Source organism: Pleurodeles waltl, chromosome 12 (assembly GCF_031143425.1).
Source record: "Pleurodeles waltl isolate 20211129_DDA chromosome 12, aPleWal1.hap1.20221129, whole genome shotgun sequence".
NCBI classification, from domain to species: Eukaryota; Metazoa; Chordata; class Amphibia; order Caudata; family Salamandridae; genus Pleurodeles; species Pleurodeles waltl.
In genome coordinates this window covers 667,753,664-667,781,495 of record NC_090451.1, presented here as the reverse complement: position 1 = coordinate 667,781,495, position 27,832 = coordinate 667,753,664, and the positions used below count along the sequence as shown (strand labels likewise).

The window sequence follows — 27,832 nt, the reverse complement described above, 5'->3', positions numbered from 1 at the left end:
GCAAAGAGGACAGGTTTACCACTGGCATCCCAGGCCCGAAGTAAAGTGTGCTGACATAAAGCGTTTAACAGTGATATTTATACTCATACATCAAAGGATACATAAAATGTGTAACTAATGATATACGTCATACAGATATTTTTAAGGAGTTAATCAGTATCCACACACTTGTTCCATTCCCAGTCTTGTCCTTGCCTCCCTTCTGCAGCTGCCTGACTCCCCACATTCTTGAGACCCTTCAAAGGATTACGTTGTTCAAAGGTATAGATATCAGCCTTTCCCTCCCCAAAATACCACAGCCGAGGTCAGTTAGTTATTTGAACACACAATTATAATGAATACAGTGCCCCAGTTAGGGAAAGAAACCAGCTGCAAGCCCATGGCGTGGAACCAGGCTTATTTTACCTAAACAAATATACATAAGATAACATATGTGATAGACAGTGCGTTCAGAGACAACAAAAGCTCAAACTTACACGTGTAAAAGAAACGAAGCAATTCAAAATGAATTCTAACAATCGACCCTTTTTGAGTTTTTTTTTCTTCTGAACATAATAAACGTTTGAATAGTTCTAAATTTCCTCATATATGTTGAATTTTACTCCCACTTCATTGAAATTTGCATTCATGGGGACATAAACAACCGATGGGTATGAGCAACCAGTATCTGCAGTGAGGACAGTGGGGTCAATAGCCATTAGGGAAGTTATCTCTTCTCTCTGCATCATAGCTCGATTGGTTTCTAGTATTTTCACTGGCGGAAGTTTACACAATTTTAAACAGGAACAGAGAGCAGGTAAGCACTGCACTAATAAACAACTTAATACAATAGCTATTATTATAAAAAGTATGTCTTTAAACAACCAGCCCCACCCCCCAAACCAAGACCATAACCATGATAAACTCCAATCGCCTCCTTCATATTGGCCCCCCTTTTCAAATACCTGTACTGCTTCTTTTATTTTCCCAATATCCAATTCTATCTCTGATGACTTGTTGACGAAATAACAGCACTTTTGCTGGTACTGATGTTGGATTAAAACACATACTCCTCCTTGTTGTACTGTAATCAAGTCTAGGGCAAGCCGATTTTGTATCGCCAATTGGGCTGCAGAGTTTATCTCTACCTGTATACTTCCTATGGCCTCTCTGGTGGCATTAAATGCAATGGCTAATTCAGCTGACATATTCATCATTGCCAGTTGCAAATCGAAAATTCCAAATCCGGGAATAAGAACATGTAATACTTGAAATACCCAGTTCTTTCGCTCCTCCAGTATGGGTGTCCCTCGTTTGTACCTATGTGCAAAACTCCCCATGTTAAGGGGCTGGGAAGATGATATATTTGATATCACAGTAATGTTGGGTGCCAAATATGCCAGTGAACATATCCCTTCCCAGTTTAGAGGCAGTACTTTATATGCAGTTCTTCCACATACGAAGTACATGCCTCCCTGGATTTGTGAATTTATAATGCTGTATTTTATTCGAGGCAATCCTACACCCTCTGGGGTGTCATGCTCAGAATTATTGCAATATTTGTAATCTTCCCAGATTGTATTTAGCAATGATACATTTGCCCAGGGTGCAACATATGAACATCTAGCCGTCCAGAGGGGGCCAAGGAAAACCCGGGACAATATTACAGGTGAATTTTTCCCATTTCTATCTTGTTCTCTGGAGGGATCATATAACAATCCTTCTGGATCTACTAGAATCTCATTTTCTCCCACAGTCAGGTTCCAATAATTCACAGTGTAATTTTGATGAGTCCCATTAATTAACGCTGTCCAATTTCTGTCTATTTTCTCCTCTCCTTCAAGATCCCAATTCCCTGTTTTTATATCAAATAACAAAGTGTAAACACACTGTTCAGGAGGGATCTTTCCCATGTATTTTGCCTCTGGGTTTTGCCCATAAAAATAGGTACCAAAACATATGGGAAACATTTTAAGTGTGGCATTCTCTCCAGGCATCGGGGAGAGCTTGTATTCTGCCTGGGTATTAGGGAGCACCGCACACCTAGGGTACCATTGATATTCTTGTTGGTCACATCTCCAAGTGGTATTTGGTACAAGACACACTTCCCCTCTTTCATATTCGCTTGGTGATACTGGTACTTCATAAAGGCCTATAGGATCCTCGGGGTGTCTAGACAAGTGCCGGCAAATCCAACAGTCAGTGAGACTTAATGTCTCCGCTAATTTTCCATGAACCTTTATTAATGGATGTAAGGTAGGATTTTGCAACAATGATGCAACACCACTGGACATTATACATATTAACATAAGGGTCACTAGGTACTTCATTATGGTTTTGTAGAAATAGTTATAAGGCCACTCTTCCCTATTCTCTAGAGGGATATTTGTCCTGCCAAATGGATATATCTTCATAATTTTATTGTGCTCTTCTCCTTGGTCCTACAACTTTTCTATGATACCGTTTTACTCGTCTCAACCGCCTACGCGTGTTCAAAAATATACTCACACAATTACCAAATATGTAAATGCAAAATATTGATATCACTATACTAATAATCATATACGTATAGATACAAATAAGTAAATTTTTCCTTCAATGTTCACACCCACTAGGGTTCAGCACCGCCGTGCTTTACACTCTAGCAGTTAGGCTGCACTGGTTGGTCCAGGACAATAGAGGTTGGCTTGATCCTAGGTCCCTTAGCTTCTCCTTTTCAAGTTTTAACTCCTGGTGAGTCTCAACTCCCAGTGAGTAAGTCGCAATACTTCAAAGTTAGTCTTCAGTATAGTTTGTCAGTTTCGTTCAGTGTCTCAGCAAAATGAGGGCGGAGGCCAGCAATTTTCAACCAGATTAGTGATGTGCTTGGGTATTAAACAGAAAAAGGGCACCTTTCTTTTTTTTTTTTACCGCTGGGACTACAAACCGCACCAACCCTAATGGCTGGCCGCTTCCGTAGAACTGGTACTTGTTTTTTTTTTTTTTTTTTTTTCTCGCCAGTCACAGAACTGTTAACTCCATTTACCCACTGATTGAATAGCGTTGCACAAGCTGCATCCCACTATACTTGTGTTCTCGTTGAGACAATTGTTCTGACCAATGTTCTGGTGTCGTTGCACAGGCTAGTCACCCGTGTTCATGCTGGAATTTTAGTCATCACAGTCATTTACAACCTCGTCGCCCAAAGTGTGCGTAACAACAGTGAGGATAGCTCGTTTTAATGCTGGTACATCAATGGCATCGGAAATGCCGGTGGCGGTGAAAGCGGGGAACTGTATTTCACAAAGGCAGGCGTGCCGTATTCTGCTGAGCAAAGGATTCCTTGGCCATTCAGAAGAGACCTCAGTTTGCAATTCCAAGCTAGGAGCTATCAGGGTGATGTAAATGTAGCTTTTCGTAGGGGTCACCACCTTACGCACCTTCAAAATTCTGTTCATTTGGATGGGCGAGGACGCAGGTTGTATCGATGAGTTTGTTGATCTTCAAACAGCAACTCTTCGTCACTGGGCTGCTGTGTCACCGCAGGAGCAGAAATAGCACTTGAAACCTGTGGAGGTGTTTCCTGTCTCCCTACTTCGCTGTAATCAGGAGACAATGGTAATTCTGCTGTTAGAGTACTCTGTAGTGGAATTGGTGCACGCTTACAGTGGCTAGCATGTATCCAGTTTTTCCTTCCTTCCACTTTCACCGCTGTCTGTGTTGCAAGCAGTACCTGGGCTGGCCCCCGCCACCTGGGCTGAAGACTGTTGGTTCTTTGAAAATTCTTTGTCATAAGCCAATCCCCTGGCTTAAAAGGGTGACCAGGGCCTTCAAGAGGAGTCTGTAGGCTGGCCTTGACCTGTTGGTGGATCAAACGCAAATCTTTAGTCAATTGTTTACAGTAATCTACAAACAAAGGATATTGCACTTCAGAAAGCTTCTTTGGTCGTGGTACCCCCCAGATATTGGCTGGCCTCCCCATGACAACTTCATAGGGGGATAATCGTGACTTGCTACTGGCAGTCATCCTGATGGACATTAATGCTAGGGGCAAAGCATCTGGCCATTTTAAGTTGGTCTCAGCACAAATCTTAGCTATTTTGCTCTTCAAGGTGTAATTATACCTTTCTACAAGGCCCGCTGATTGTGGGTGATTTGCAGCATGAAATCGATGTTTGATGTTAAGGGCGGTACAGACCTTCTCCATTACCTCATTAGAAAAATGACTGCCATTGTCACTCCAGACTAATCGTGGCAAGGCGTATCTAGGAAAATATTCTTTTAGTAATATTTTGGCGGTAGAGAGAGCACCATTGTCTTTTAATGGGTAGGCCTCTATCCATTTTGAAAACATGCATACTACCACTAACACGTATTTCAGTTTGTTACACGGTTCCATGTGGATAAAATCCATCTGTATAGCTTCAAAAGGGAGATCAGGAGGGGCAAAGTGACCAGGGGGCGTAGGGGTCCCTTTTCCTGCATTGTGCACTGCACACACCATACAACTTTTAACCAGGTTATTAGCAGCTTTGGATATCAGAGGATTACTCCAAACATGGTCCAAAGTTGTCTTGATGCCTTGGGCACTGATGTGTGCAGGACTGTGGGCCATAGTAACCATAGCGTGTACATAGCAATTAGGTAACATCCATCTTCTTCTGTCTGTGTCATCTGTGTAACAACCCTCACTGTCTAGTCTACCGTTCTTCTCCCACTGTTCCCTTTCCTCTGCTGTTGCTTCTGCTTGAATATCTCTCACACACTGCATGGTATTTTCTAATACTTCGTACTGGGGCTCTCCCTTGATGCTACTCTCAACATATGCATTGTCAAATGGTGCTCGTGCTGTTGCTTTCGCTGTAGCATCTGCAAAAGCATTTCCTCGTCCTATATCATCAGTAATTTTTTTGTGGGCACTACACTTAATGATTGCGACCTGACGGGGCAGACTGAGAGCAGTCAAAAGTGTCACAATCAAGTTGCCATGCTGGATGGTAGTGCCATGTGACGTGATAAAGCCTCTATTCGCCCAGAGTCGCCCAAAATTATGAGCTACTCCAAACGCATATTGGCTATCAGTGTAGATGTTAACACTAAGATGTTCACTTATTTCACAAGCTCTGGTGAGGGCAATTAATTCTGCAGCCTGTGCCGAATTTTGCGGGATTCTATGAGATTCAACCACTGTTTTGACTGTGGTGACGGCATAGGCTGCAGTGGTCGTACCATCTGGTAACTTGAAGCAAGACCCATCTACAAACAGCTCTCCCTGTGGGTCAGATAGGGGAGTGTCTGTCAAGTCTACCCGTCCCTTAGTTTCTTCCTCAGTGGCAAAAATGCAATTATGATCAAATTCCACATTGTCCTGAGGGAGGGGTAGTAACGTAGCTGGGTTCAAGACATTGCACCGCTTCAAAGTAATATTTGGACTGAACAATGTTAATTCGTAACCCGTTAGACGAGCACTGGTGAGGTGCTGCGTCTGTGTCTTGTTTAACAAAATATCAACGGCATGAGGAACCATCACAGTGAGCGGATTGCCACCAACAAACCCTTCACTTTGTTTCACCGCAGCTGCTGCAGAAGCCACTCCTCTAAGACAAGTAGGCAAAGCTTGCGCCACAGTGTCCAAGGTGGAAGAGAAGTATGCACAAGGGCGTTGTCTCCCACCTTGGGCCTGTGTCAAAACAGACAATGTACAGCCATGCTTTTCATGCACAAATAAAACAAATGGTTTGCTGTAATCCGGATTACCCAATACAGGAGCAGAGCACATCGCCTTTTTTAATTCTTGAAAAGCCTCCTCACATTTGTCAGTCCAAGGTACAGGAGAGGGCACATCTGAAAGTGTCAGAGCAGTCAATGGTTTTGCTATAAGTGAAAAATTTGGAATCCACTGTCTGCAAAAAGATGTAAATCCCAAAAATGCTCGGACTTCAGAAGGGGTGCGTGGTGCAGTCATTGTATGAACCAATTTAATTCTGTCTGGATGTAATCTCCTTCCCTCCTTAGAGAGGAGGTGTCCTAGATAGGTGACCTCCTCTCTACAATACTGCAATTTTGGAAGGGACACCTTATGGCCCAGAGGTGCTAAATGATGTAATAATGCAACAGTATCAGTCTTACATTGTGTCATGGAATCTGAGGCAATTAAAATATCATCAATGTACTGCAACAACGCAGAGCCTGTAGGTGGATCGAATTGGTCTAATTGACGTTTAAGACATTGACTATATATGCTCGGGGACTCAACAAAGCCCTGTGGAATTCTTGTCATCGCGAATGATCTACCAAAAATCGCAAAGCTAAACAAATATTGAGATTCTTCGGCAATTGGAATGCTAAAGAAAGCATTCTTCAAATCGATTACGGTGAAAAAACACGCAGAGGGTGGGATCATGGTGAAAAGACTATTCATGTCTGGGACCACGGGAAACTGGGGAATTACTATTTTATTAATTTCTCGGAGATCAATAACTAATCGATATACTGTGTTATCAGTAAATGATTGCTCACCATCTAATCTATTAGCATCATTTCGTTTCTTTACAACAGGAAGGATTGGACTGTTACATGGGCTGCTCACTATTTCCTTTATGACACCTGCATGCACAAGATCAGATATGACTGCCTTGAGCCCTTTTTCGCTTGATTTAGGTAATTTGTATTGAGGAACACGAGGTAACCGGGCACCTGGTTTGATTTTTATTACAATAGGGTCGATATCCATAATGCCTACATCATTCTTGCCTTTGGCCCATAAGCGAGGGTCTATTTCCTGTAGCTCTGGGGGTAAGTCGTATTCCTGTGAGAACATGCACCGAGTTGGGGAAACACTATCCATAGTTACATAGACACCATCCATTGAACAGTGAATAACTGCATTTAATTTCTTTAACAAATCTAATGCAAACAAGTTTTCATTGCAACCTGATGTTAAAGAGAGTGGCGTGTGTACTGTAAATGGGCCTACAGTTACTCTCATAGGTGTTGAGATGGGGCTCACCACGGGGATTCCAGAAATCCCAATTGATGTGGTATGAAGCCCAGACAGGGGAGCCCCGGGGACTGCAGAATGTGCAATAGATGTTCTGGTGGCACCAGTATCTAGAAGAAACTTATGGCCCTCTCCTTCGATTTTTACATCAATGTAGGGACCATTTTGATCTACAGGAATACTTACTCGCCCCTGGCCCTGTCTGTGGCTGTCCTAATAATTGTAGGATTCAGAAAAGAAATCATCAGCATAATATTGTCGTTCAAATGCATTGTCAAAAATATTAGTGTTACGCGGGACCTGATTCTCATTCTGCGAATTCTGATCAGTTCTACCTCTTCCTCGTCCTCGTGCATTACCTGCCGCGTTCCCTCTATGAAGTGACATACTTTGCCTTCCTTCCAGTAATGGGCAAGTATCACGCCAATGTCCATCCTGCTTACAGTAGGCACATTGGTTGATATTTAATCGGCGGTCTTGGGGTGGTGCAGATGTACCTCGGCCTCGACCCCTTCCCCGTCCCCTTGGTGGGCCACCCCTTTGCTGAGGGGTTGCATCCCGCTGAGGGTATGCCTGCTGTAATAATGCCTTTTTCTTCAATTCTTTTACTGACTTCTCATTCTTTTCTAATTCTTCCTTGTACCTGCTCTCATAGTATTGCGCCATCTGCAAAATCTCTGCCTGTCCCTTCGTCATCCACGAACTCTCTGTTGCTTTTAATTTTTGTGATATTTCAGGTAGAAGGCCATTAACAAAGCGTTCTACAAATAGTGTGACACCTGTTACGGTGGCGAGGTCTTGACCGCTAAAATCTATGAACGCTTGTTCAATTCGAGTAAAATAATCTGGGACATCTTCACCTATTTTCTGTTTATAAGTGGCAAGCTTTCCCCAATCCACAGTCTGAAGAGGTATAACAGTTTCTAACTTAGTCAATATCCGATTAGGTAAATCTAAAATATCCTGATGCGGCAGGGTTCCTGGTGCCCTTTGTGCTTCATGTGCTTCTAAACCCCCCCATGTATTTCCCAAAGTAGGTGCATCATCTACTCTTCTAATTTTATGCCAAACTTCAGGACCCAATAAAACACCAAAAAAATAGTCAATGTCTTTGAGAGTCATGGTTGTGGTGGAAATGGCAGTTCTAAGGTCCCGATAGAATCCAGCTGGATTCTTTCGAGGGTCTGGCAAGTCTTTCTTTATAGCCATTACCTCCTCCCTTTTCCATGGTATATGAACAAATTGGGCCACCGGCACGGGAGCTGGCTGTCCGGCGGCAGCTGCTGCTGCGACTGCAGCTGCAGTGGGCATATCAGGGTGCACTTCCCTCATTGGGTACCCCTTGTCATATCTATTTAGAACATCTTCCCTGGCTATGACACAAATGCGTACTCCCTCATTTATGCTGCTACTATCAAGAATACAAGCCCTACTGTCCCGCCATAATTGGTTTAATTCTTGTTCATAAGGGAGAGGGGTAGAATCTGTAATGCAAGACTTCCAATCCCTCTCCAATTTTTCAATCATATACAACAGTGCTAATTGCTGTCCAAAATGTGACATCTGTTGTATTGTGTCCATAATATCGGTGTGGGTGTAAATAAGATGTGACATCCAGTTATCTGACTGATCCTTGATAACCCGTTTTTCCCAATCCCCAATAGTGGAGCGGGTACCAGGGGGCGAAATCGACTTCATAGGTGTGCTCCATATGGGTGAAAGTGAGTGAGTGGCTGTGCACCGTCGGCGTTGTCCATTTGGGGTATTAGGGGCAGGGGACATTATTGGTAACCTTGCAGTGTTGGCTGGTAGTGGTGGGGCAGGTGGCGGAGGGATTAGGACTTGGGCTATTTGGGTGGCTTGAGCTAGAGGCTGTGGTGGCTGTGGCACATGCTGCTGTAGTGGTGCACCTGGATTTCCCAAATTGTGCCCTTGCCCTTGCTGCTGTTGCTGTGCCCCCATGATAGGTTGGGCTACTGCAGGGGGTGTGTAAGGTGGAGGTGCAGTAGGGCTATTATCTAACAGCTGTAGCATTACCTCATCTTCCTCTAATGCATGTTTGGGTTCTGTTGGCTTTGATACATAACTTCCCTCCACCTGGGCCCTATGGACTCTATCTTCAGACTCAATTCTTTTCTGGGTTTGGGAATGGTGGTACAGGGCGGCTTTCTGCATGATGGTTCTCCGGTTCTCCTTCTCTAACAGTTTATCTGACTTCGTTTTTCTTTTGGTGGCCTCAATTTCCCATTTTCTGTATACTTCAAACATATGTTGTCTAGCCTTTTTATGAAACAAACATTCCTGTAGGTAGGTTAGTTTCTTTAAATCAAAAGACCCATCCTCCGGCCACTGGAGGTCAGGACAATGTCTAGTATATTTGCGCCATATACTATTATACAAATTATTCTCTAAACCATAATCCTTTAACATGTCCCACCCTGGTGTTCCCTCTTTTGGAATGGGTTGCTTTTTATCTAAACGTGGCACATGATTTCGGCGAAAACAAAGACATAACCCTTGCCAACATTTCTTATTTCCCATATCTAACCTTTTAATTTGTTCAAAATGCAACACGCACCAAATTTCAAAATGCAACCTGCACCGAAAAAAAAAACCCTTTTTCAAATGTGCACGAAAGAAAACCTTTTCAAATATTTACCAACTTACAAATTGCTCCAGGCCTGGGCAAATTACTCAAACAAGAAAAACACATGTAATACAAATTGTCAAATGGTACCTTGTACAAATGCAAATTTACCAAGAACTAATCATTCCCAAAAATGATAAGTTATCCAAAAACAATTATTCTCTCAAATGCAAGTTAAAGCAGACAAATAGCCAGCGAGGAACAGTCTTACCTGACTATCTGCTTTTTCCTGGATTTCTCTCCGGCCGCCCGTGTCAGACTAATCCGTCAAGATAAACACCGATGTTTCAGGGACTTCGCTGGGACATCATGAGAAAACGGGGGGAAACCTGCCCGGTGGATAAGATGCAGCTGCTTCAGAAACTAAGTCTTTGTGCAGGGGCCCCTGGAATCTACACCTCCGGAACGGCGTCCCCCCACTGGCAGCACGTCTCGTGACAGAGCTACTGAAGATATCCACTGGAAGGTCCCTGTTCGGGCGCCAAATTGTCAAATGCACATATTTGCAGATACTTACAAATGCATTTACAAAGGAGTTTTGACACGGAGAGCCGGAGTGAAAAATCAATGACCAAAGGTCTGTTTATTTTTGCTGCAGCAAAGAGGACAGGTTTACCACTGGCATCCCAGGCCCGAAGTAAAGTGTGCTGACATAAAGCGTTTAACAGTGATATTTATACTCATACATCAAAGGATACATAAAATGTGTAACTAATGATATACGTCATACAGATATTTTTAAGGAGTTAATCAGTATCCACACACTTGTTCCATTCCCAGTCTTGTCCTTGCCTCCCTTCTGCAGCTGCCTGACTCCCCACATTCTTGAGACCCTTCAAAGGATTACGTTGTTCAAAGGTATAGATATCAGCCTTTCCCTCCCCAAAATACCACAGCCGAGGTCAGTTAGTTATTTGAACACACAATTATAATGAATACAGTGCCCCAGTTAGGGAAAGAAACCAGCTGCAAGCCCATGGCGTGGAACCAGGCTTATTTTACCTAAACAAATATACATAAGATAACATATGTGATAGACAGTGCGTTCAGAGACAACAAAAGCTCAAACTTACACGTGTAAAAGAAACGAAGCAATTCAAAATGAATTCTAACAGTAGTTTTGTATTTGATAATTTTGATGTGTCCAGATAGTGTTTTGGGTCATTTCCTGTTGTTAGCACAAGGCCTACCCACACAAGTAAGGGACCATTTTTATCGGGTGACTTGTGGGAACGCTGGGTGGAAGGAAATTTATGTCTCCTTTCAGATTCCAGAACTTTCTGTCACCGAAATGTGAGGAAAAAGTGTTTTTTTAGCCAAATTTTGAGGTTTGCAAAGGATTCTGGGTAACAGAACTTGGGGAGAGCCCCACAAGTCACCCCATCTTGGATTCCCCTAGGTGTCTAGTCTTCAGAAATGTACTGGTTTGGTAGGTGTCACTAGGTGCGGCTGAGTTAGAGGCCAAAATCCACAGGTAGGTACTTTGCAAAAAACACCTCTGTTTTCTTTGGGAAAATGTGATGTGTCCACGTTGTGTTTTGGGGCTTTTCCTGTTGCGGGCACTAGGCCTACCCACACAAGTGAGGTATCATTTTTATCGGGTAACTTGGGGGAACGCTGGGTGGAAGGAAATGTATGGCTCCTCTCAGATTCCAGAACTTTCTGTCACTGAAATGTGAGGAAAAAATGTTTTTTTTAGCCAAAGTCTGAGGTTTGCAAAGGATTCTGAGTAACAGAACCTGGTGAGAGCCCCACAAGTCACCCCATCTTGGATTCCCCTAGGTGTCTAGTTTTCAAAAATGCCTAGGTTTAGTAGGTTTCCATATAGGTGCCGGCTGAGCTAGAGCCCAAAATCCACAGGTAGGAACTTTGTAAAAAAACACCTGTTTTCTTTGGGAAAATGTGATGTGTCCACGTTGTGTTTTGGGGCATTTCCTGTCACGGGCACTAGGCCTACCCACACAAGTGAGGTATCATTTTTATCAGGAGACTTGGGGGAACGCTTGGTGGAAGAACATTTGTGGCTCCTCTCAGAGTCCAGAACTTTCTGTCACCGAAATGTGAGGAAAAAGTGTTTTTTTAGCCAAATTTTGAAGTTGGCAAAGGATTCTGGGCAACAGAACCTGGTGAGAGCCCCACAAGTAACTCCATCTTGGATTGCCCAGGTGTCTAGTTTAATAAAATGCATAGGTTTGGTAGGTTTCCCGAGGTGCCGGCTTAGCTAGAGGCCAAAATCCACAGGTAGGCACTTTGCAAAAAAAAACCTCTGTTTTCTTTGGGAAAATGTGATATGTCCACGTTGTGTTTTGGGGCATTTCCTGTCGCAGGCACTAGGCCTACCCACACAAGTGAGGTACCATTTTTATCGGGAGACTTGGGGGAACATAGATTAGCAAAACAAGTGTTATTGCCCCTTGTCTTTCTCTACATTTTTCCTTCCAAATATAAGACTGTGTGTAAAAAAGACGTCTATTTGAGCAATGCCCTGTAATTCACATGCTAGTATGGGCACCCCGGAATTCAGAGATGTGCAAATAACCACTGCTCCTCAACACCTTATCTTGTGCCCATTTTGGAAATATAAAGGTTTTCTTGATACCTATTTTTCACTCTTTATATTTCAGCAAATGAATTGCTGTATACCCGGTATAGAATAAAAACCCACTGCAAGGCTCATTTATTCTTATTCATTTATTTATTATTATTTGTTCTTGATGAATCTATAAGCCCTATATATTGCCGCAACTAGAAGAGTCCAGCAGGCGTAACAGTATATTGCTTTCAAAAATCTAACATCGCAGGAAAAAGTTACAGAGTAAAACGTAGAGAAAAATGGCTGTTTTCTTTACCTCAATTTCAATGGTTTATTTCAGTTGTTATTTTCTGTAGGAAACCCTTGTAGGATCTACACAAATTACCCATTGCTGAATTCAGAATTTTGTCTACTTTTCAGAAATGTTTAGGTTTCTGGGATCCAACATTGGTTTCACACCCATTTCTTTCACTGACTAGAAGGAGGCTGAAAGCACAAAAAAATAATAAAATTTGGTTTTGTCCCAGTAAAATGCCAAATTTGTTTTGAAAAATTGGGTTTTCTGATTCAAGTCTGTCTGTACCTGAAAGCTAGGAAGCTGGTGATTTTAGCACCGCAACCCCTTTGTTGATGCCATTTTCAGGGAAAAGACCACAAGCCTTCTTCTGCAGCTCTTTTTTCCCATTTTCTTTTTTTTTTTAAATGAAATTTTCACTGTATTTTGGCTAATTTCTTAATCTCCTTTAGGGGAACCCACAAAGTGTGGGTACCTCTAGAATCCCTAGGATGTTGGAAAAAAAGGACACAAATTTGGCATGGGTAGCTTATGTGGACAAAATGTTATGAGGGCCTAAGCGCGCCCTGCCCCAAATAGCCAAAAAAAGCCTTGGCACCTGAGGGGGAAAGGCCTGGCTGCGAAGGGGTTAATATTATATAAAAGTCTCCCCTAGGGAAGGCCTTTTGGGCCCTATGGCAGAGAGCTGTATCTTGTTAAGTGAGACATATATTTTTGAGATGTCTCGATAGCAACACTTCCAAATTGTCGTTTTGCTGTGTGTCAAGTTGGTAGCCTCATTGGCTAACATAGGGTTACCGAGTGACATTCCCACCTGGCTAACATATGACTGGGACTACCAGACTGGGTCATGTGAGGGATCAAATTAATTTTGATATTAAATGCGATCTGATGCTCAGATCAAAATTAATACAACTAATAATACTTGGCCACTTTCAGAAAAGTGACCACTCTGTGCTCTACTCACCCCTCTCCTCTTTTTCTTACCACCAGGGGAGACATGTGAAAGATATTCCGGCCAGAGACAAAGGCAGTGCCTCAACAGCAAGGTGTTACGTCCTCTGCCAGGATGGCCACTCTAGGAAATTAGCCCAGAGGCATGCCTTAAAGAGGAAGCCACCTTTGATGGGCCACCTGGCCCAACACCCCTGAGTAGAATGCCTTTTATCGCTGTAGACAGTGTGGAGACAGGCTCAGGAAAGGGGAAAACTTGCCCCAAACTGATTTTACCGTGGGTGTGTGAGCGAGGAAGGATCGTGTCCTCTTGAAGGGACCAAAAATGTGCCATTCTTGGATAGCCAGATGCCACAAGTCACAGGAACTGCGTCACTAGGCAGGAGGGGACTGAGTAGCCCATTGGCGAGTGACCCCGTGGTCCAATCAGGGCACTTTCCAGGGACAAATATGGCACCTTGACCCTCAGTACTTGCCGGATCTGGAAACTGGACAACAAAAAGACCACTCTGCACCAGTTGGAAGTTCACAAGGAGAGGCTGCAGCGCCTTAGCGGCTTCCCCTGCTACACTTTGGGCTAGTGGAGTTTGGATCCTTTTCTGTGTGCCTAACTCAAGGAATCACTGATCCCAGGCCCCTGACTGAAGCAGAGACTCCAAAGGTCATTTGGCTGCCCCCCAGAACAGTTCTGGGGACATTAAAGCTGCAGGAGCCCAAGTCGCATCCTTGGGTGCCACTGCAGAAGCATAGTCACTACAAGGACAATTCAGTGCAGCCAAAAAGTGCACCCGTGTTTGCTGGACTCAAGAGTGTTTGTTGTGACCGGATCCGTCACCTAAGAGGGACATTAGCCTCCACCAAAGATTTGCACTGTGACCACTGTGTTGCAGAAGAGCATGGTCTGCATTGGCAGCCCTTGGAACACTGCAAAGAAGACTCTGAGAGGCCCCGAACTCCATGGCCAGAGTGTCTCCTAGTCACCTGTGAATGGAGGAGTCAACTGGACTTCACTGTGGTGGACTGCAAAGCACATTGAACCTGCATACCACATCATCATTAGGACCACTCCATTATTGTATATGGTGGTCATACTGAAAAGTATGGATCTTGCTCTAAAAATGCTCTGTTGGCCAGGTACCTGTCCAAAGTATCCTCTCAGGCGCCCTGAACCTCTGTCCTGCCATCTTGGGCCAGAGCTGCCGACCTAACTTTTCCAAACATTTCCAAAGTTTTTGTTAACCAGTGCTTGTTTGCAGTTGATGCTAAAGTTATTTCTTATAAAAATCTCTATGTCTGGAACCCTGTGGTGGATTTTGTGGTTAGGAAATCAGCGGTGTATGCCTTAATTACCTCTAGGATTGACTATTGTAACAGACTTTATTAGGGTATCTCCAGATACCGAATGAACAAATTTAAGTTTGTGCAAAATGCTGCCACTTGAATGGTGCTTAAACCCCCTTGTGAGAGTTCATATCCAAGTGGCTTAGGGCTCCTTATTGGCAATTGGTGCAGAAACTGATCTTAGGCAATTACTTTTAGAGCTTGCTGTCAAATTGGACAAAAATATCTTTCTGATCGCTTCATGCATGAGATCCGAAGATACACCAATACAAAACTTTTACAGATCCCTAAATTCAGACTGCTCACCAGAGATGAATGATCGTTCTCTGTTTTGGGAGCTAAAGCTTGGAACCAGCTCCATCTTTCCCTGAGACAAGTGGGAAATGAGGTGACATTTAGAAACCATCTTAAAGCATAGGTATTTTCTTTAAAAATATAGGTGTTCTTATATCTGTTCTATTGGGCTCTTTTTTGATCTCTTATTACACAGCGTATATGGGATTGGACTAAGATTCTTTGCAGTAGCACCAGGATGCCCTGTCGGGGGTAACAGTGTACCTAACGAATACCTATTTCATTTTGAGAAGACGGAGTTTCACAAAATACTCAAGATTTGCTTTAGAGGTATTTTCATTTGGCAATAGAACTGCCTTGTTATGTATTTTATTGTAGAGTGAAACAAAGATTCACATGTTGACCAGTTTAGTTTTAATATCAGCTTATGCTAGTCAGAAATTATTTGATATATTTCAGTTCATTGGTCAAGATAGTGATAGTTCATGGTTGGTTAAGAAGTGCATTCCGATTAGTAAATGGAAAAATAAAACAAGGAATCAGAAGTGAATTATATTGGTGGGGGGAGGGGATTGTGAGGTCCAGAGTTTCTTTCTTGGATGAAGAAGAAAGAATCCAGTTATAATTTGTTTAGTTGTTAGATTGGAAGCAACATTGAGGGCGGTTAGTCTAAATTTTTTTTAGGTGGAAACCTAAAATTCCTTGGAGAGATCCATACGTTGTTTACAGAGCTATAACTCATTCAGGGTCATAAATGAGAGCCAGTTAATTGTTAAAGCTGTGCAGGAGAGGGGTAACATGATTCAAGGGGGAGTAGAAGTCTGCACACACAGTTTTGGCCCAGTTGCATTTTGTTGAAGGAGAGTGTTGGAGCGCCTATGTATAGTTAGTCCAGGTGATAGTATGACAGGTACTGTAGGGCCAAATTAGTGCAGAAAGTTTGGGTCAGGGTAAACACAGTCTTTTGATTCTGAACCTGTTTATAATGGATTTTACGTCAGACTGCTTGTGGTTCCAAACCTAAGTATGCATCTAAGTGGATTACGTGTTCTGCAGCAGAGAACATGATAACCTCACAACTGGTAAATTTCTATATCTGAGGATTTCTAGTTGCAAGCATTGGAAGTCTTTGCAATCAAAGATGATCTTTGTCTCATCAGCAAGATTAAAAGATGTAAGAATAGATTGTATTCACTGTAGTGGAGGGCAATGGTAGAAGTTGTAGGGAGGGGTAGGAAAGCCTTAATGAACCACAGTGTGTAGACAATTGGAAAGATAACATGGTCCTTGGAAGAGACCAACAAGACTAAGGCCCTCATTACAACTTTCAAGTTGTGTCCGCCAATGCGGCCGCACTCCCGCGGTGGCCATTTCGAGATCCCTGCCGGCGCAGCGGGATGTTGGCCGCAACACGGGAGCCGTCTGCAAATGGAGCCGGCGGTGTTGCGGCGGTGCGATGGGTGCAGTTGCACCCGTCGCACTTTTCACTGTCTGCTATGCAGACAGTGAAAAGCTCCATGGGGCCATGGCAGGGGGCCCGCAACTCCCTTTCCGCCAGCCTTTTCATGGCGGTTCATACCACCATGAAAAGGCTGGCGGGAGGGGGACTTGTAATCCCCTTACAACCGTCGGTCCCGGTGGTCGTAATTCCATGGGAAGCACCGCCAGCCTGTTGGCGGTGCGGTTGTAATGAGGGCCTAGGTCTTTTGCAATGAATAAACACAAGCTGGACATATTAACAGTGGGTGATTGGGTGTTTGAAAGGCACAGAAAAATGTATCAAAGTCAATACAGCTCCTTTTTTCTTTCATTAGAACCAGTCTGGATCCTTTGCTCATCCATTGTTCAAAGTAGGGAAGAGTCGGTCTCTGTGCAGGAACCGAAGCTTGCATGTACATGCCAAAGTATTTATTTTTTCAATAAAGTCCAGTATCTGAATGCTTTTCATGTCTGTTTGACCAGAAAGTATCCAGTTGCTTTTCGTCTTTTAATTTGAACAGTTCTCAACAACTCAACATTGTTACCTTATTGTTTGTTGCTTAGTACACAACAAAAGATCCTCTGGAATGGCTGTTCAACTTTCTTATGAAGTTGGGCAACTAGAGACCCCTCTTGTGCACCTCTGTGGAGCTCCTGCCCCAGTTAATCTTGCCAGACTACATCACTGAGAAGTGACTCAGTTTGTTAACTTCTTTGATGCTATTGACATGACCTTCACATCAACAGCACAATCCATTGCCCAGGTACCCCAAGAAGGGTATCAGTGAAGTACTGGTTCCAGAGAGATCCCCTTTTTCAGGTCTTGCCAAGGAACACTGGGGATTAATATTTATTTTTTGAATAACAATAACAAAAATATTTTGGGTGTGTGGGGTGCTGCCCAGGCATCAGAGCTTACCTTGACTACCAACAATAGCCCCCCTGAATCTCCCCACAAAGGAAGATTGGACGAATACCCTCTAATCTGGTTCCTTTCTGGTGGAGTACAGAAAGCCCACTGGATGCCAGGGTACAAATGGAAAAAAAGAGGCAACCATCACATGGTGGCCAGTCTGTCCTGGCTTCAGAATGCAGTCCCACCCCAAAGGACTTTTTCCCCACCCTCCCGCCGGGCCTAAGACATCCCCAGACACAATTCCAAGGAAACCAAGAGGAAATGTGTATTCTTTCTAATGTTGTTTTGACATACAGGCTGTCTGAGATTTGCTTAAGTCACAGATTCCTCTCACTTGCCGTGGTGGATGCCTGCACTATTCGGGCTGTGGTTAACCAGCAACCAGGAAACCCTTCAAAGCCTTGGCCTTTCTCAAATCTAGAGAACCACAGGAATCCTCTATGGTGTGGCTTGTGTGGATCCCAACACGTTTTCACACCCAAAATGTCCTTCAAAAGTCAAAGTATGAGATGCAAAATTTTATTTTTCCCCATATTTATTCAAAATAAAGATCGGACACTTGCATCCAATGGACAAAGCCTTACCACCTTGCATTCTGACAATTCTCGGGATTCTTCATTGATACATTTTTCTCCGTGATATTGAGCCAAACTGATATCATTGAAATGGACAAAACCGGTAACCATGTGAAGAAATCAATGACACCACATTAACTTCACACGTTCCAAGTTTTGCTCAGCTCCTGTAGCAGTCACTAGGCCCAGGTACACTAGTAGGATCCCGTTTGGACTGGGTGAAATGTGGGAACATTAAGTGAGAGGAATTTTGTGGTTCCTCCAGAGTCCAGAAATTTCCTCACAAAAATAAGAGGGGAAATGTGTGATTTTAGCCAAAGTTTGCAGAGCATTCTGAGTTGGAAACAAAGTGTGATACTCATAATTAACACCACCATCCTGGACTCCCTTGGGTTTCTAGTTTTCAGAAAAATCTGGGGTTGGTAAATTTCCCCTCTAGTTCCCACAATGCTCTTGGGGCCTTACCTATTGCAGGCGTTACGAATAGTCACTCAAGTGGGATACTGTTTTTATCTGAAGAATGGTGAGAATGTTAGGGGTATACATTTTGCAGATCACTGAGGATTTCTGAACTTTCCCTCATAGAAATGAGAAGATGCATAAATCTAGCTAAAGTTTGAGACCATTCTGGGTAAGAAAGCATAAGGGGATTCATGCAAGTCATACCACCCTGGACTCTACTGGGTGTTTAATTAAAAAAAACGATTGCCTGGTTCGGTAGGTTTCCCTGCATAGCAGCCAAGCCATGGCCCAAACACCATGGCTACCCGTAGCACTAAAAAGGGGACATGTTCATGTTGAAAGCTTCATGAACCACTTTGCGTTTTTGGCCAGTTCCTGTAACAGGCAATATGCCCAGCCACCTATGTGGCGTATCGTTTTATCGGAAGAGGTGTGGGAACGCTGGGTCATAGATTTTAGAACTTTACCACTTAAGAAGTGAGTAAAATGTGCAGTTTTAGCCAGAGTTTGTTCTGGCATTCTTGGCCAGAAAATATAGTAGGATCCACACAAGTCACACCGTCATGCACTCACCTGGATGTCTGTCTGGGTTTGGGAACTTTCCCCATGTGGTGGCCAAGTCCTGGCACAAATAGCTTAGCTACCCAACGCCGAAATTGGTCCATTTTTATGGACAAAAACTTGATGTCTCCATGTTGCCTTTTTGGGTGCTTCCCCGTCACAGGAGATAGTGTCAGCCACAGTTGGGTACCATTTTTATTAGGAGAAGTGGTAGAACACAAGATACTAGACATTTGTTATTTATTGAATTTCTGTTTATTTTTGGCTTCCTAATGCAAGCCCTTGTGAAGGAATGTACACATTTTGCAAAATGCCCTCTGAATCACATGATAGTAGGGGCAGCCCCAAAATTCAGAGTTGTACAAAATTACCAATTATCCCAAACTATTTTGGGCACATTAAAAAATGCATAGGAATCCATACCCATTTTTATCCATTAGTTTGTAGTACATGAATTTATGCATTGTCAGTACACTAATAAAAAAATCATTATAAGTAGCAGCTCAGTTGTTGGTTCTGGTTATCACATGTTTTTGGGGAACCAACACATATTTTGTATCCTATAGACAATGTTTATCACAGATGTAACAGTATATTACATTTGTAAAATTGCCATTGGTGCAAAGAATTACAGATGAATATGTGGTATGCATATTTTTATATATATATTTTTTAATTCCAACCATTAGTTTGATTAGGAAAACCCTGAGCGATCTATACAAATGACCCTTTTACTAATTTTTTCTACTCTTAAGATAATTATATCTTTTCAGGTACAGCCATGGGTTTAACCTGTTTCCATCACAAACTGCAAGTAGGCAGAAACTAGAAAATAAACAAGAAAATTGTACCATCAGTTATAAAAATTAAAAAACAACTCTGCCTGTTCCAGAAAGCCAGTGATCTTAGCACAGCAGACCTTTATCTGATGTAGTTTTGGAGAAGAAACATCCACTTTGTTTCACAGCATATATTTGTGCTGGATACCTTTTGCGTAACAAATGCATGAAAGCAAAATCACAGACTCCCATCAGCTTCAAAAAATGGCCAATCTGTGGGGTAGGATTGTTGAGGAGACTAAGCAGCCAAGGACGTAATGTCCATTACATTAAGATTTGAAACAATATGGCCTCTGGGCAAGTTTGGGGAAAAATTTAAGGCCTAGTTTATATATAGATTAATTTTGGTAGTCAGTCATGTTCTGTTTTTTTTTATTAATATCAACAATAAATTGATCAGGACTATTTAAAACAGATTGTTGGATAGTGGGTCAGGTGTGACAACATTTTCGACTACATTTTTAACTGTAAAGGAAAAATATTCAAACTCAAGTGCTCAAAAAGCAGATTTCTAATGTAAATTATTTCTTAAGTTTCTGAACTTTTTTCTCTGCCATCCTTTGTCACATCAGTATGATACTGCATCACGTGACCTCTCATAAGAGGCCTAAACCCTTTCAGGAAGATGCATTTTTCATGTCATATCCATTAAAAAAGAACACTGTCAAATGGATACCCTGGTTCTGATACAATTAAAACATTTTCTCAAGTGTCTAAAATCAGAGTAAGCCAACTATTCCTAACACACTATGCAAATACGTTTTCTTGATCGTGGTCAGAGATCAATCATCTTTGTTCTTTACTTCAAACTATATAATTGGACTCTGCTAAAAGTAAAAACATTGTTGAATCAAGATTTGGGGGATGAGTTGTATTGTCAGTGGCAAAGTAGTCTTTCTTGTAGCGTTTCGTATAGATTTGAATACTTGCCTCTGCTCATTGCCCCTTCTTTCTCACAACCCATTGTGGCCCTGCACTTTTAGCAAAAGGATACCTTCATGTAAGCAGACTCTAAAGTGCATTCATACACAACATTGCCTGCTCTGCATCTTCTTGGCTGACTGTTATCTCCACCATTTAATTAGCTACGCGCGTGTATGAAACCAAAATACAATTTCTAAAGCTTGCATCTCTTATACAAGCAGTTTTTAAATTGAGAGAATTGGAAAATGTAAGCACCCAAATGTGTCGTGGCCATTTAGCTTGCTGTTTTTGTTTGGAACTGTCTGGGCTGCTACAGTTGATTATGCTACAGCCAATTCACTGACCATTTGCAGAAGATGTGCTAGGAGATACCGAAGACAGAAAAACCATTTGTCATCGGGCTGGACATGAGACAAGAAAAATCCATCATAAAAAAGTATCAAAACAGTGAGGCTTAAGAGGTGGCTGTAGATGAAAAAGCAAGTAAGCAGTAAGAGCTTATGGTTCAGGAATGGGAATGTATTTGATACTATGTGATTCATCATTTTGGCGATGTTCTGTTCCACAGTCAAAGATCACTTTTGTAAGTCTTCAAGTTGGATAATTCTCAATTGTCAAAACCACTCAAGGGGTGGACCGATGATTGGGTAACACCCACAAATGTATTATTGAGCTCTTTCTTAGACTCTAGTATAGCTCCTTTATACCCTGGAAATGGTTGCAGCTTAACTCAAATATAAGGTTATTGTTCCCTTCCAGGATTTAAAGGGTACGGAATCAACCCATGATGTCCGAGGATATATGGAAGAGCTTTCTCCAATGGGAAAAATGTTTTCCTCACTGGGGAAAAAAAAATCTCTATTTGAGGAATTTTTACTCTGAACTGTGGGAATACGCTACAAAGGAAATTTTGTAACCTGTGATTCCTAGTAGTATGTCTGAAAACCTGTAAATGATATAGATTTCGAGCTGCATTCTATGTGGAATTGGAAAAAAGGAAATAGATGAATTTACGCACAGATGGTTTATTAAATCTAAACCAATATTTTGAGGTTTATTTTCTTGAATGAGGCCCACAATGTTTATGTTTACAAATATGTTCTGTGCTGTGTTTATTAGAAAATACTAACATACAATACAGTTTAAATAGAAAAATGTAAAACTGACAGTTTTGAAATTAACATTTTGGATCACTCGTTTATGGACTGGGAACAGCAGTGGCATATTAGTGAGAATTTTCCAGCATTAGTTTAAATATAGAAATTGGCTCAAAGCCACATTCCTTGTTCCTCATTGTTTGCAAAATATTTTCATTGAAATTAATGCAATAATTTTTTCTTTTAAATAGGGCACTGCAACAGGAAAAGCAAAGAGCAGGAGCACAGCCAAAGCAAGTACAAAAAGAAAGCAGAGCACTATCAGAAGATGATATCATTACCATGACTTTCTCCCAAAATCTATGCTCACCATTGCTATTCCGCCAGTTCCCTGGAATCCAATGCAACATTCACAAAAAAATTGTATTTCCAATGCGACCTGCTGAGAAATGTCTTTAATGTCGGATGCCACCGAGTGCCTTTCAGAAAATATATTTATGAAAGCTCCAGTTTGGCCTCCTGAATATGTATTCAGGATCACTCTCCATCCATTTTAATGTTGTATAGCAGAAAACACATTAAAACCTGAGTTTGATGCGATTCACCAGTGCAGTTTTACCAGATCTACATGTTAAAATAGCACAAAAACTCTATATGGTATTTGTTGTCAAACACTGGTATTTTTGTATAAGAAACATCAGACTTTGCAGTAGTGTACAATATAAATGGTGCATCAAAACTCAACATGTAACTATTAAATTTCAAGTATTTAATGACTGTGGCTTTTTAATCGTAAAATACAGTTGCTTACTGTTTGTGTATAAATGTTATTGCTTTGAGAGTATAATACGAAAAAAATGACAAAGACATAGCTTTCTTCATGACAGGGTCTTTACTATATTTCCAGTCAGTAAAATAACCTGAGTGCTCACTGGTATGTTTGAGGGCTTTCAAACATTATATCATTATTTTTATGTGGTCTAAAAAGGAAACAAAAAAAAAATCTTCAAATGAAACATTGTGAATACTCATGTAGTATTCATATAGTAATAGTTGATCTCACTTTGAGACCACTTTCTGGCCCACCCAGTATGTGTCCCAGGACACTAACCTTAAATGCTATTTTCACTCTCTATTTTTTCTTGCAGTTATTAATGGTGTCTGCACTGTTTTGAAACATGCTAATGTTTCCCAATCACAAAGTTCCAGCACGTTCAAGATGTGTTCACAGGGTGGTAGAAAGATAGGCAGAGGACTGATACTCAAGTCTTCTAAATTTCTGAAAACCATGATATGGGCAGCTACAGTGTGCAGGAGTGAAACTATTCTTTAGCAAAGACAGGAGAATTCTCAAAGTTGGATACATTTTCTGGGATTCCTCCTATGTCAGAGAGTCGTTTTACATTTAGAAGCAAAACAATACAACACCTTGGGCTGAATCGCCTGCCAAGAAACACTAAGAATTTCTTTATAAACTTGGTTTTGTCGAGCACGCCCCATATGCAATGACAGGTCTATCTTAGAATATTGCCATTAGTTTGCCATCTGTAACAACTGTTCACCATTCAGTGATGAAGTAGGGTCTTGCCATCATTGACATTGCCCTTGATGCCAAGGCAGCCATTGAATTTGAGACCATGAGAAGCTGCCTTGGTGCCAAGTGCATTTGCAGTCAATCATCTTAATCACTCAGGTGCTTGCCCCCCAAACATTCTTGCTATAAATGGGGTCTCTAGTTGGCAGTGGTTTGCACCCTGTCCAAGTAGGGGCCCTCACTGTAGTCAGGGTAAGGGAGTCGCAGCTAAGATAACCCCTGCTTCACCCCCTTGGTAGCTTAGCTCAAGCAGTTAGGCTTACCTCAGAGGCAATATGTAAAGTATTTGTACAGTGAAAACCACAAAAGGACTCCACTTAAGTTTAGAAAAATAGCCAATATTTATCGGAGTACAAGATCAAAGCGACAAAAATTCAACATACAGAAGTGAAGATATCACTTTTTACACAAAGTACACCTGGGATGCGTCAAAACAAAGATGTTGCGGCATCGGGAGCTAAGAGGCCGAAAAAGCAAAGCGATGTATTGGTTCCTTACTGCGCAGGGGAAGTGATGCGTTGATTCTTTTCTCGCAGGTGAGGCTATGAATCAATTCCTTACGGGCAGGGGAGGTGATGTGTCGATCCTTTCCTCACAGGTAAGGCGATGCGTTGATTTCCAGACATATAGCCTCAGTTCTTACTGCGGTGCGGGGTTGATGAGAAATTGATGCCCAGGGATGATACGTGGAAAATCCAGACACGCTGTGTTAATGGAACCACAGTGAAACAGACGCTGAATCGATTCTGCAGTCGAGAGACAGGCGCTGCATCGATTTTTCAGCTGCAGCATGTCGATGCATGGATTTTCTCCTTCAGGTTACCAGGATGCACTTCCAAGGGCCCAGGGACTGGAATTGGCACCACTTGGCAAGTCAGGGCTCTCAGCAGAAGAGCTCAGGCATTGGCAGATGAAGTCTTTGATGTCCCTGAGACTTCGTAACAAGAGGCAAGCTCAGTTTAAGCCTTTGAAGAACCTTGGAATGCAAGATGTAGAAAGCCAAGTCCAGTCCTTTCATTCCAAGGACAGCAGCAGCAGCACAGCAAAGCAACAGGCAGCATGGCAGTCTCTCCTACAGTATCCAGCTCTTCTTCCTGGCACAATGTCCTTAGTTCAGAAGTGTTCTAACTATGTGGTGTCAAACGTCCAGGACTTATAGCCATTTCTGCCTTTTAAGTAAGCACATTTGAAACAGAAGTCTTTGTAGTGCACAAGACCATGCCTTTCCCTGCCCCTAGACACACCCCTGGGGGGTTGGAAACTGCTTTGTGTAAGGTCAGGCACAGCCCTTTTCAAATGCCAGTGTCAGCTCCTCACTCCACTCTAGCTCGCTCAGGAAGACCCATCACTAAATGCAGGGCACACCTCAGCTTCCTTTGTGTGGCTGTCTAGAGCAAAACACAACCAGCCCAACTGTCATCCTGACCTAGATATGTATTCCACAGATAGGCAGAGGCACAGAATGGTTAAGCAAGACAATGCTCACTTTCTAAAAGTGGTATTTTCAAACCTACAATTCAAAATCCAACTTCACCAAAAGTATTTTTAAATTGTGAGTTCAGAGACCTCCAAACTCCTTAACTCTACCTGCTCTCAATGGGAAATTACATTTAAAATATATTTAAAGGCAATCCCCATTCTACCTTATGGGAGAGAGAGTCCTTGCAATAGTGAAAAGTGATTTTAGTAGTATTTTACAATTGGGACATGTAAAGCACACCACTACATATACTACCTTTTAAATAAACTGCACCCTGCCCACGGGGCTGCCTTGGCCCTACTTTAGGGGTAACTTATATGTAGCAAAAGGGAAGGTTTGGGCCTGGCAAGTGGGTGCACATATCAGGTCGATATGGCAGTTTAAAACTGCACAGAGACACTGCAGAGGCATGCCTGACAAATGTTTATACGGCTACTCGTGGGTGGCCAATCAGTCCTGTAGGCCCACTAATAGCATTTGATTTGCAGGTTCTGGGCACACACACACTGCATTTTACCAGAAACTTACTAGAAAATAAAATATGCCCATCATGGATAGACCACTCACCAATACAATTTAGACATGGAGCACTTGCACTTTAGCACTGGTCAGCAGTGCTAAAGTGCTCAGAGTCCTAAGGCCAGCAAAAAAACGAAATGCAAAACACAGTCCAAAACAGGAGGTCAGAGGCAAAAGGTTTGGGAATAACCCTGCAAAAAGGGCACTTTCCAACAATTCACCATCAAGGCAGTCACAGTCAAGAAATAGGTGAACTGTGTGGTGAAATTCACTGCTAGCTACCAGTGATCTTTCCACCTACTACATTATTTACTAAAATCATCCAGAGAATATAATGAAGAGACTAAATCATGGACCACCATCTGACTTGCTAGTCAGCAATTGGCATCTGCCTAAAAAGATGCCCTCTAGAGAGTAGTACGTCCAATGTCCACACAACAAATCAAGTTCACTACATGCTGTCTCAGCGAATTTTGGCACAAACGAGTTTTTACAGAGATAACCTGAAAGGAAAGCCTGCCTGCAGTCCTGGTTCTGCATCGCAGGAATCTTCATTGCTAATCATAAATGTTAGAATAATTCCCTTCTCTGTGCATGGACCCAGAAATACTTCATCTAAATGTGTTCCTACACTGACACCCTGGGTTCCATTGTTCGGATGATGACGGCTCCCTTCAGGAGCCAATCCAAGGGAATATTCGCCTGAAATCTATATGCATGCATGGTGGAGTGTGTCGGCATACTGTGTAGTTAGTATACAGGTGAAAGTTGGGAGTTCATTTCGACTCTACATGTCATGCACAAGATGACTGTTTATAAGATGACTGTTTATTGCGCAGGGCAGGCATTGTCCTTTTGATCAAGCCAGTTCTCACATATACCTCCCATCCCCAAAGTTAGGCATGCCAGGGTTGGAAGAGATAGCCAAGGTCATTCCATGTTAAGTCATCTCTTTCACCAGCCAAAGTGAATTCCCCCCTCCCCCCCCAAACCTTCCCCTCAAACATTCTCTTAGGACATGGCTGCCTAGATGATGCCATTAACATCCACCTGGGCCAGCCTTAACTAGTGTCAAAAGGGAAATCAGAGGGGAGAACTTCCATACTTGGACATCATGAGCAGTAATAAAGCCCAAACAGGATTGGAGAAGCCTGCAGTACAGCCTGCTTGACGGGATATTCTTGGCCTCAAATAGGAAGCAGGCGAGGTGCTTATGTGGGAACAGGTCTCCTCAGCCAGGACTGTGTTCAAAGATTTCACGTGCAATCAAACAGGTCCTGTGTACCAGCGCCAGAAGATAAGACAGATGATCCAGAATTATATGCTTCATGGTTGCTGTTTCCATTGCACACATGGCCTAAGCATGGGAATGCCATTGGAGTTGCCTTGCAGTTGGGAGGGTAAAGGAGAGCTTCCTATCACCAGGAGGGAGGGGACGCTATTATTCAGAAAGCTTATGGTCGCAGAAATCATTTAGCCTGAGCCTTGGGATGGCAAGATCCGGCACCGATATCGCGGTAGGAGGTGAGATCAGAGAAAGCCCAGAGCAAGTACCACTGAGGCAGGACATGATATTTTACAGACTGCAGGCACGATGACGAGCAGTGAAACAAGAAGGGGAGAGCAGGGGAAGGTGAACCCATTCACAAGCGCTGCTGGCATTCATGGTGGAGAGCAGTTGTAGGCTTAGAGCAAGAAGAGCAAGAAGAGCAAGATCTCTTCCCTTGCACACAGTGCAACTGAGGCTCTTGGGGGGGGGGGGGGGGGGGGGGGGGGGCTGTGTGTGTGTGTGTGTGTCAAGCAGACAAAGAAAGAAAGTCCTCAAAGTGGAAAACGCCTAGTTATGATCTTGATGTGTGTACTTCCATCGCAGAGTTTAACTCAGTGCCATATTGTGCTTAACATAAATGTTGTTTTAATTTAAACATTTCTGAAGGAGAAAACAAAAACTAACAGAACATCAAGAGTTTCTAAGTTAAATTCCTGTATTATACTTAAGCTTTCCTGTTTTCGGTTTCTTTTTTCTGTGAATTACAGTGTTTTTTTCAGTGGGTTCTGATGTTCTTAAAATCGGTAAAAAATTAGTTTATATCAGTGCTTTCTCTTGCTTCTTGAAAATTAGAAGTGATGAGGTTTTCCAGTGCTTATAAAGTATTTCCTTCCTTCTCTCATTCATTCCTTTTGTCTTTGATTCCTACTTTTGTTCTCGGTTATAACTGCCTTTGCAAGATCACTTCCTTGACTTTGTGCTTTAAAGTAACTTTTCGTTATTTCTCTCACCTGGCAATTTCCCAGTACTCAAACCCCTCCTCACAGTCAAGTCCCACTCCTTGTCAAGAATGTGTATGGCTGGAGATATATTTG

General features: G+C 42.5%; 1 protein-coding gene across 1 annotated transcript in view; it reads left to right on the top strand.

Moving 5' to 3' along the window:
- LOC138267177 (uncharacterized) overlaps window positions 1-25,617 on the top strand; it is a 51,093-nt gene extending 25,476 nt beyond the window's left edge. Inside the window, exon 4 of the mRNA XM_069216028.1 lies at window positions 22,127-25,617. Within this exon, the coding sequence (XP_069072129.1) occupies window positions 22,127-22,207 (81 nt within the window). The 3' untranslated portion in view covers window positions 22,208-25,617. The remainder of the gene's footprint in view (window positions 1-22,126) is intronic.
- The last annotated feature ends 2,215 nt before the right edge of the window (window positions 25,618-27,832 follow it).